The 10,910-nt window shown below is 42.7% G+C and overlaps 1 protein-coding gene across 1 annotated transcript; it reads left to right on the forward strand.

Moving 5' to 3' along the window:
- The first annotated feature begins 308 nt into the window (after positions 1–308).
- Positions 309–9,788, forward strand: RGS13 (regulator of G protein signaling 13). Its single transcript, XM_033151005.1, has 4 exons — positions 309–373; positions 5,368–5,429; positions 6,255–6,421; positions 9,299–9,788. The coding sequence occupies exons 1-4, from the start codon at positions 309–311 to the stop codon at positions 9,506–9,508; spliced, it is 504 nt and encodes a 167-aa protein (XP_033006896.1). The 3' UTR covers positions 9,509–9,788.
- The last annotated feature ends 1,122 nt before the right edge of the window (positions 9,789–10,910 follow it).

Here is a 10,910-nt window from a genome sequence, read left to right on the forward strand (position 1 = left end):
CAGTTACTACTACTATGCTGTCAATGCGCATGGTACTTTTCAGAGTATTGTACCTCAGAGTATTGGTCATGTCTACAGAATGGAAGATGGCAGGATCCCAAAGGATACAGGGAGCTGGCTTCAGGCACCAAGCCCACTGGCAGACAAGCTCTTCCAACAAAGATGTCTGCAAACATGACATGAAGACTGGCAATGTCAACCCCACTGTGTGGGAATCCCTTCCCTAAAACTGGAATGGGGGAATGGTAACTGTGATAATACAGAATGCATCGAGTACTTACGTATACCTATTTTCTTCAACTAGGATAATGAGTCCCCGAATCTGCTGGCTTTGCAACATCTTCAGAGATGGCACAAATGGAATCGCTTCAAAGTAAGTGCAATCTGAAAAAAAGCACATTGATAGAATGTAAAGAACTATAGTTGTGCTGATTTTTGTTAGTGGGTCTCTTCTACTTTTAAGGGACGCGGGTGGTGCTGTGATCTAAAGCGCTGAGCCTAGGGCTCGCCAATCAGAAGGTCATAGGTTCAAATCCCCGCTACGGAGTGAGCTCCCGTTGTTCAGTCCCAGCTCCTGCCCACCTAGCAGTTCGAAAGCACGTCAAAGTGCAAGCAGATAGATAGGTACCGCTCCGGCGGGAAGGTGAACGGCGTTTCCGTGCGGTGCTCTGGTTTCGCCAGAAGCGGCTTAGTCGTGCTGGCCACGTGACCCAGAAGCTGTCTGCAGACAAACACCGGCTCCCTCGGCCTATAGAGCGAGATGAGCACCGCAACCCCAGAGTCATCTGCGACTGGACCTAATGGTCAGAGGTACCTTTGCCTCTTCTACTTTTAAATTCCATTGATTTCAAAGAAAGTTGTAAGCATCCCGTTGAAATAATCAAGACTTTGGGAAGTAGCATTTTTGTGATTCTATGCTAAGAACTCCTGGGGGGGGGAAGAGAGAGAGAGAGAGAGAGATTTTTTAAGTAAAATACTTTGCTCATTATTATTTCATTTATTTATTAAATGAAAAAGGGCCAACAATGTAATCCTAGACATGTCTGCTTGGACGTAAGAGGCTAAACGATTGCTGCCCTATAAATCTTCCTAAAATTAGCTCTGACTTTGAAACCAATGGAAACAAAAACAGTCATGCCTAATATAAGTCACATTGTTACATTCACAACTCACTTGTCACAGCTATTACAAAGTAGCTTATCAAAAGAAAGACAGTAACTGAAGTGCCTAGATTGGAGCGATGATGATTTCAGTAAAACATGCTATCAAGACAAGATACAGTTCCCAAGAGCCAGCAGAAAACTGATGTCTGGAAACAGCTTGCAGAGGCGGTGAAAGTCTCAGAACAGACCTGCCAGGATGTCTCTGAAGAAGTCAAAAATAAAAAAAATCCAAGAACTCTGGCCAGGTGGGAGATCAGTATTATAGTTTTCAAACAGTGTTATTATTAAGGTATTGGAATTGGTACACCTTGGCCATGAAAATCTTAATACCTTAATAATAAAACTGTTTGAAGACTTTAAAACTGATCTCCCACCTGGCCAGAGTTCTTGGATTTCTATTTTATTTTTGACTTCTGGATATCACCAAGAACTCCAATTTCTACAGGGTGTCTCTGCAGGGCGCATGAGACCTGCTCCTTTTCCTGCACAGCTTTAACCTTGCTGCCACCCAGCCACTAGCCGGAGGAAAGCCACAGCGCCACACCACATGGGCTGCTACTGCATGAAAACACAGCGCTATCCTGCAATAGAGAATAATAATTGGCAGAAGTGGAGACCAAAGTGAACAGTTGGTGAGCTGCCAGGTGCCACCACTGCCCCTAGTTTTGCAACACTTGAAAATTCTATATTAATTTTAACCTGCAATAATAAGTAATGCAGCAATCTCTGATTGTATTGGAGTGATTATTCTGTGATATTATGGCAGTGGACAAAGCTGTATGGTAATTTTAGAATAAATGGGTTTTGGTTTTTTTTATATAAGTTTCCATTTCAGACGCATCAAAATCTCAATTGCTGCACCTTTTCCTTTGCAAATTTTGTCACCGATTCCTTCAGGTCGAGCATCAGCACATTCACAGAATAATCACTCCCGTCCTCTATTGAAACTTTAAAGAGATTTAAGTGTTAACTTCACAGTTCACAAGGTTATTCAAAGCAATGTGTGTGCCAAAACTGTTCCTTTTATATTTGAGAAAGGCAATCAGAGATCGTTGCGTTACTTATTCTTGCAAGTTAAAATTCATTTAGAAGTTTCAAGTGTTTTGCAACACCGTTGGGCGTGTGTGAGCTTTTATATGTTTGTGCTTGGAGAAACTGCATTCAAAATATAAAATGAAAGTAAAATGTTATCAGAAATTTATAGCATAAACCAGGCACGTCCGACAGGTAGATTGCGATCTACCAGTAGATCCCTGGACGTCTGTGGTAGATCAGTGGGACCCCTGCAAAGAAGCTCATCAGCTTTGGCTCCCCTTAAAAAAAAGCTCAACATTTATGTCCTGCCCCCCAAAAATCACTCCACACCTTAGACCTGAACCCCTAAAAAACGGGCCTTCCCGTTCCCTTAAAAGAAAGCTCAACAGCTTTGACCTGAACCCCGAAAAAGGAGTAGTTTTTATCTCTGCAAGTAGATCACAGTCTCTTGGGAGTTGGCCACCCCTGGCATAAACTAATCAATATAAAACTGTGCTCCTCAGCAGCTGCAAGCACGCATGGGCAAGCACACATGGGCATAGTCAGGATTTTTGTTAGGGGGCAGGCCTTTTGTTAGGGGGGCAGAACCTCAGTTTGCTATGTATTGTTGTTGATTGTTATTGATTTTTGTTAATTTAGGGGGGCAGCTGCCCCTCCCTGCCCCCTGGCTACGCCCATGCAAACACATCTCCTATTCCAAACTCTCAAGGGAGATTTTCATCTAATTTAATAACTTTTAGGTCAGAGGTGTATTATTTATTATTATTATTTTTAAAAATTTATAAGATTTTCCAGTTACAAGCACAAATCATTACATGGTTAAACTTTTCGTATTCCCCACTCTCCCACTGAGGGGAGCAAAATATCCCAACCCGCCTCTCACAGGAGCACACCAAATCATTCCACATTCAACCTCATATTTTACTAAAATCATTGCTCAAGCCCAGCCCCTTTCCTGGGCCAGGTATTCATACATCCAACAACTTCATCTTTTAAACAGACTTCCCTAGACCCCACCCCCCGCTGTTGACTTCAAAGTAACATATAATTTCCAGTTTTCATCTCATCTTCCAAATCTAATTTAAACCACATTTCTTTCCTCCTTAACATTTTTGTAAATATTTATATTCCATAATTAATTACTAACATTTTCTTCTGCACTTTTCTAATTCCTCCACCAATTTTATCCCCCTACCCTCCTTTCGGCCTCAAAAATTTGGCTGATTTTTCCCCCCCATTGTCACAATATCCATATCCATTTGTCAAAACCATATACAACTAACATATCATATAATAAATCCAGTCTTTTTAACCTACCCCAACCCTTTCAAAAAAGACAACCCGAAAGTCAGAAATTGCTGGTTCTTGTTCCTGTTTATCTAGGAACCCATTTTCTCTTTGAGCATATGTTTATCTAGGTCAGAGGTGTATTTAGGGCACCGTGACTGGTTCAACTGCGCTGGGCACCATTGTCACAACCATGGCACATGAGCTGAGTGGAAGGCAAGAGGGATGCCATACCAGGCGCCACTGAAATTTGAAATACCCAAGAGCACCGCTGCTTTTAACAGCCTTTCTAGCCAATTTACCCACATTCTGCCTGACAAAAGAAATTTTCCAGCTACTACAAGTCCACTAGCAAATATAATACTATGCCTAAAGGTAAAGGGACCCCCTGACCATTAGGTCCAGTCATGTCTGACTCTGGGGTTGTGGCGCTCATCTCGCGTTACTGGCCAAGGGAGCCGGCGTACTGGAGCAAAGTCACATGACATAGAGCTTTGCTGGTGTTTTATATATCATAGAATTGTAGAATTGGAAAGGACCGTGAAATGCAGGAATCTTTTGTTCAACGTGGGGCTCAAACCCACAACCCTGTGATTAAGAGTCTCACGCTCTACTGACTGAGCTATCCCAGGTTGCAAAAACAGTGGGAGGAGTGTGGTGGTTCAAGGCACCAACCAAACAAAGAATAGAATGTATTTTTTATCAGAGGGGGAATCTTCTTATTGCTAACACACATAGAAACGAGCCGGACACTTTGCTATGGTAAGCCGAAAATGCCCTAAGGCAAATAACAGTGATGGTTATAAATCACCAACGCTGTAAAATCCTGCAAACAGCTGTTGCGCAAGGCAGGTTTATGAATCTTTTGTTTGGGTTCAGTCTACAAAGGCCAATTTTGCTTTTAATCAAGAATGGATTAGGGATGAACTTTGCAATAATTAAGTGGCTTTGGTAAGCATGTGGAACTGATGTCAGGCCAAGCGGGGATGAAGAAAGTTGTCCTCTGACTTTTAGGTGGTCCAGGATGGCTAATCCATTTTGTTCCTTTAATGCGAGATCTTCAAAACTGGGGATGCAGGAGAAATTCATTTCAAGTTCACATTTAATGGTGAACCTACCTAATTCGTACTTTCTGAAACAAGATGCAGGCCTCAACATAGTCCACCTTCAAAAATTCACGCTTCTCAGAATTTTGCAGTGCTCCAGCCCAGTAACATGCAGAAAAATGCATAGCTTAATTGGAAAAATAACATGCAAATATGTATCAAATAGGGAGAAACTGCTTGCAAAAAAATGCATATTTACTTAAAAGTAACATAAACATACAAAAATGCACTGTCTAAGGGGAAATAATTGCTTTGCAAACTTACAGTAGGGAAATTTCATACCAAAAAATGTATAGGAGGAAAAAAAGTGTATTAGGAAAAAATTCACTCTAAAATGCTAATGAATTTTCACAAGGACTTTAAAAAATGTAAAAGGAGATGGAAATACAAACAACTGGGTCTATTCGAAAAATTAGAAACCAAAATTGACAGATTTGTCCATCTGTAGCTGCAATCCTACACACATTTACCTGGGATTAAGCACCAGAACTCTGGGAACTCAGTCCGAGGAATAATGGGGAAAATAATGGTATGGTTGAAGTCCAGTTTCCTTTTAGAAGGCACAACAATTCACATTTTGAACTAACCAGCTCAGAACAAAATAGATCCTTAAGACCCTCATTTTCCAGGTGGGGGGTTCCGCACTTTGCATGGCAAGAGAATTACCTCTTCTACAGAACGGTTAAAGGCGTACAAGGCCCGTTTTTTCCCTAGCTGGCCGCTGTAGTTACTTACTGTTCTAAACACATGGTTTTCGTTTCCCTTATTTCTCACAGAGTAAGTCTGGAGGAAGTGCTGCAGTGGTCTCAGTCTTTTGAAAAACTAATGGCTACTAAATGTGAGTTATCGTGTGATTTTTTTTAACCGGAACACTAAGTAAGTGTGGGGATCTGTTTGTGACTCGGTGTGTAAATTATGTACCCTGAAGGCTGGAGCATATAACTGACAAAAACTCAAATATTCTGTGAGGTTGGTGCAGACCAGAGATTGATCTGCTTTTCAAATTGGACTAACCTAGCTGATGTTCTCGGACATCCTTGTAGATTTCGGCATTTCTCTGGATTTTGCAATGCAATTTTGGTTCGAAAACTGTGTACAACACCCCACCTCCCATGCTTTACATTAAAATGCATACGAAATGCCCATTTTAAAGGAAAACATATGGGATAATGTATGTCTGCATTAAAAATGCATATTTTATTAATCATTTCCAAGGAAGCATTGCAAAGCTGTTTCAGAACACACACACACACACACACACCTGCAGTTTTAAAATTGTGCATGTAAAAACCATTTTAAAAGCATGAATGCTATTCCTGCAAAGTGCAGTGATCATTTGGCTATATAAGGGGTGACATGATCATGTAGATATTTGGGTCCCAAGCTATACTGTATAGGACTTTGTACATCAGTACCACACCTTGAACTTAGCCTGCTAGTTAACTGGCCACCAGTACAGTCCTTTCAGCAGCAGTGTAACATGGTACCGATAGCCTGCAACAGCATGGCCCTGAAAATGAGAATTTTGGGGCTCTGTGATCTTGCACAGGTCAAATGACTCACATGAGAGTTCAGCTGGGAAGATGTGCATCCCAGTTTTCACACTCAACACATTGGAGGGTATGCATTGTTACCACGCAGAGTGACCCCACCTGATTTTCAGATGGGCCTATTGTCTACAAAGCCTACCTGAAGACTGAATACAGCGATGAGAACATTGAATTCTGGTTTGCTTGTGAAAAGTACAAGAAGATTGTATCGCAGAGGAAAAGAATGTCAGTGGCACAGAAACTTTTCAAGGAATATATACAGCCTCAGGCTCCGAGGGAGGTAAGTTAATGATCTGGAGAGGAATACAGAAAGTCTGTTTTGGGTTTGGTGCTTGATGTTATCTATGCAAATTAAACAGCGAAGTCTCCAAAAATTATTATATAATAATCTCAGATATCTCTTCAGACAATTCTCTGATTCTATGATTCTATAGGAATGCTTTGATGGTGTTTCCTGCTTGGCAGGGGGTTGGACTGGATGGCCCTTGTGGTCTCTTCCAACTCTATGATTCTATAGGAAAGCTAAAGATGGGGACCTTATTTTGTTTTATTTTTCTTATATTTATATCCTACCTTTCTTCTATCACAGAACCCAAAGTGATTCCCAGATAGTCAATACATCCAGACCTCCTTAGCATCAGCAGGGGGGTGATGATCTCTTGAACCTTCACACCATAACCTGGAATTGTAGTAGCAGAGGCAATAAATTTATGCCTCCTTTGCATCCTCAGTAGTCTTGTTATAATGGAGAAACATTAACTTCTCAGAGACTCCCGCTGCTCTTAAATCTTCCATGCCACTCTCTAAATTTCAGGCACAGAAACCCAAGTAAAATCCAAGTAACAGAACTTCACACTAAAGGTGTGCTCATACCAGCCTGTTTCCCAGGATATCTCTTGAGAGTGTCAGTCTTTTCATGAAATCCAAGGCAGAATCATTGTTTGGTGCTCTGTTTCTGTGCTTGGGGCAGGAGAAGAGGAGCTCACTTCCTACAAGGTATAAACCAGGCTTCCTCAACCTCGGCCCTCCAGATGTTTTTGGCCTACAACTCCCGTGACCCCTAGCTAGCAGGACCAGTGGTCAGGGATGATGGGAATTGCAGTCTCAAAACATCTGGAGGGCTGAGGTTGAGGAAGCCTGGTCTAAACAATGGAATACTAGTTCCAGCCTTTCACTTGAAATGAGACCTGCCTAACTGGCAGGTTGGCAATATCACATCTGCCTGCTGAAGAGGACTCCAGGTGCTCATGAACCAAGCAGAACACACTGAGATTCTTGTTCATGGGTGTTCAACTGCTGCCCTTCGGACGGGCATCCACATGTGCACAGATCTTAGAAACAGAGCCAGTCAAAGACATTCTGCTGCCTGCAGTGACAATGGTGCCCCTCCCAATTCCATGTATAAAACCCAGCTGGGCTAGTGAATGATCGGTTGGCATCTGTCTGCCTCAGGAGACAATGGAGGAGTGTGCCTTTGGGGGGACTTTGTTGGCAGGTTGCAGCGCCTTGTGTGGCAGTGAAATATACTCAGAGTCGAGTGTTGATTTCATGCTCTTCATTTCACCTCATGGCAAACAGGGAGCGAGTCTTCCCAAAAACCTCTGACTATACATACATGATTTACACAATGGGTCCCGCATGATTGGCTGATTCAATTCCCCTCTTGGAGTCTGATTGGGCTGCTGCTGCAGGCCAACCAGGTTGCTGATTCACTTCCTCCTGGAGCCGGATTGGGCGGCTCCTGCAGACCAATCAGGATGCTGCCTTCTAGGATCCTACTTGCCTATTGTTCTAGGATCCAAGCTCAGTATGTAACAGTGGCTGTAGAGACCGATGTGAGAGACTCTTACTACATCACTGCTGATAGGATAGTTCTTTTGTTTGCGTGTTTAGCTTTTTTGGTATTTTTATTGTAGATCATCTTGAGATGTTTGTGTAGAAGGCAATTCATGAATTAATTCATCATGTACTGTTTTAAAGAGCTTAAATATGGGCTTGAAATATAGGTCACTGCAGTGGCAAAAGTAACAGTAGGGGAACATCTTGATGAAATCCTTCAGTGGTGAATATGCCATCTGCGGCTTCGTGTTCATGTAAAAGGTCCTGTTTTCCATTAGGATTTGTTTCTTAGAAGGAAAACCTCATGTCATTGTTACCAAAAAAAAAAAAAAGTTGGTGAGGGACAGACTGCTTTCATAATAAGCATATTATGCAAAGGTGACCCAAACATGAAAAATCCATTTCAATTCCAAATGGGTGTCAATACTGTATTTACGCGGCCAGGCAGAGTCCCCCCGAACCCCAGACAGCCCCTGAGGGAAATAACGACACTTCCCAGGTATGACTCAAGCTCTATTGTGTGTACTGAATAATCCCTCATTCTACCTGGCCAATCCCCCTGGCAACACCTCCCCAGCCGGGATTGGGCGGCTGCTAAGTAGGTGGAGTTCACAGGTATACAACCTGGGAAGGTGATGCCAGACCCCAACTGCCAGGAGCTGCACCGTGATCCAAGGAGGTTACTCGTGACCACGCAAAAAGGTGCACCCCATTTGATGTGGGGAACGCTCATTACTATCTATCTATCATCTATCTATATCTATATCTATATCTATATCTATATCTATATCTATATCTATATCTATCTATATCTATCATCTGTCTATCATCTATCTATCTATCTATCATCTATCTATCTATCTATCTATCTATCATCTATCTATCTATCTATCTATCTATCTATCTATCTATCTATCTATCATCTATCTATCATCTCTATCATCTATCTATCTATTCATTTGTTTGTTTTTGCATTAATATCCTACACCTTTCCTCCAAAAAGCTGAAGGTGGTATACATAGTTCTCCTCCTCAACCCTAAGAGGCAGTGACTGGCCCAAGGTCACCCAATGAACTTTGCGGCTAAGTCAAGATTTGAATTCTGGTCACCCAGGCCCTAGTCCAACACTCTAACCACCACTCCACATGGTCTCTGCGTGTATATAAGTACTTTCACGGTAGAGCACTTTGGGTGCTTCCATCTTCACTTCACAGGCTTCTGTTCCTCCTCTGAGCATCTCACTTTTACCTACCTCTTGCCTTAACAAAACTCTTTTAGAAAACCTATTAATTTTGCTGAAAACTACTCTCCTTTTCAGATTAACATGGATAGTCGAGCAAGAGAAGCTGTTATCTCAAACATTCAAGAAGCAACACAGTCCTGTTTCAATGAAGCCCAGAAAATTGTTTACTTGCACATGGAAAGGGATTCCTACCCGAGGTTTCTTGGTTCAGAAATCTATCGAAACCTTTTCCTTACGCTTTCAACCAGACAGAAACCACTGGTGTCTATGAAAGAGGGAGAATGAGAACTCGGAAGGGGCCATTTTCATCATCTGCTTTTGAGCCTTATCATAAACAAGAGAAAATCAAGACACTAACGGAACATGCATACAACACAGATGAATCTTGTCATGTTTTAACTTAGCACAGGTAATATTGAACTGAACCATACAAATCAAATGTAAAAAAAATAATGTCAATAGCAGCATGATTTGTTTATATTTCAGGGGTGGGGCAGCAACTTTGGAATAACCATAGTCTCTCTGAACAAACCAACCAAATTTCACATTAGCACTTAGTATCAGAGACACCAGCAAGCGAGGGCCATGGGGGGGGGGGTCATTGCATGAATGATGTCAGTATGTTGGTAGGAGCCAGAGCCGAACACAGTGGCAGTATGGCTTTAGTGGCTGGCAGCTCCTCCTCTTCCTCTTCCTCTTGCCACTGCTTTGACCCAACCCCCTTCCCATAAGCGGCAGGAGGAGAAGGAACTGGTCACTGAAGCCACGCTGTGCTTAGCCCTCTCCTCCACCCTGACTTTTTGAGACACTGGGGGCAACCCCCTCCCCAAAATATGGGGTGGGGTGGGCAAAAGGGCTCAGCTCCTGTGAGTTGCTGCCCCTGCTTAATATACAGTAGCTGCTGCCCCAATTTTTTGGCCTGGAATGTGTATGCCCCAGTTTGCTTATATTTTGCAATGGACACTCACCTAGCTAGAGTCTGGGAGGACTCTTGTGGGGGGATTAAAATTTGGGAGGAGTCGGGAGATGGATGTGGATTTCATGAGGGTAGAGGGCCAGCAGCATGTGACGCCTCTGTTAAACATCTACACCAGGCTTCCTCAAACTCGGCCCTCCAGATGTTTTGAGACTCCAACTCCCATCATCCCTGACCACTGGTCCTGCTAGCTTGGGATTGTGGGAGTTGTAGGCCAAAAACATCTGGAGGGCCGAGTTTGAGGAAGCCTGATCTACACTGACCGCCCGTATGCTACTAGTCCAGCTTCAAGGCTCTTGCATTGAGATGCACAGCCCTGAACAACTTGGGTCCAGGATACTAAGATCATCTGGAGGGCTGTTATTTCTCCCCCATGTTACAGAGCCCCCGGTGACTCAACCAGAAGTGATGATTGGTCCCATACTGTGGAAAGCTCTTCCAGCAGAGTATCCTCACTGTTGACTTTCACCTCTATGGCAACAGGCTCTGCATCTGCTTAATTTTTTTTTATTGTGTACCCAGTCATTTTTATTATTGTTCTGTACTGCTTTGAAGGGTCTTTTATGTTTTTATATTGCTGTACACCGCCCTGATATTTTATGAGAGGTTGGTATATAAATGCTTTTGTAAATAAAACATAAGCAAATAAGGTTTCCCTCTACCTTTCTGCCACATTTCAAGCACTGATCCCCTCACTGCCATGTGTTCATA

The sequence above is a fragment of the Lacerta agilis genome, chromosome 6, assembly GCF_009819535.1.
Source record: "Lacerta agilis isolate rLacAgi1 chromosome 6, rLacAgi1.pri, whole genome shotgun sequence".
Lineage (NCBI taxonomy): Eukaryota > Metazoa > Chordata > Lepidosauria > Squamata > Lacertidae > Lacerta > Lacerta agilis.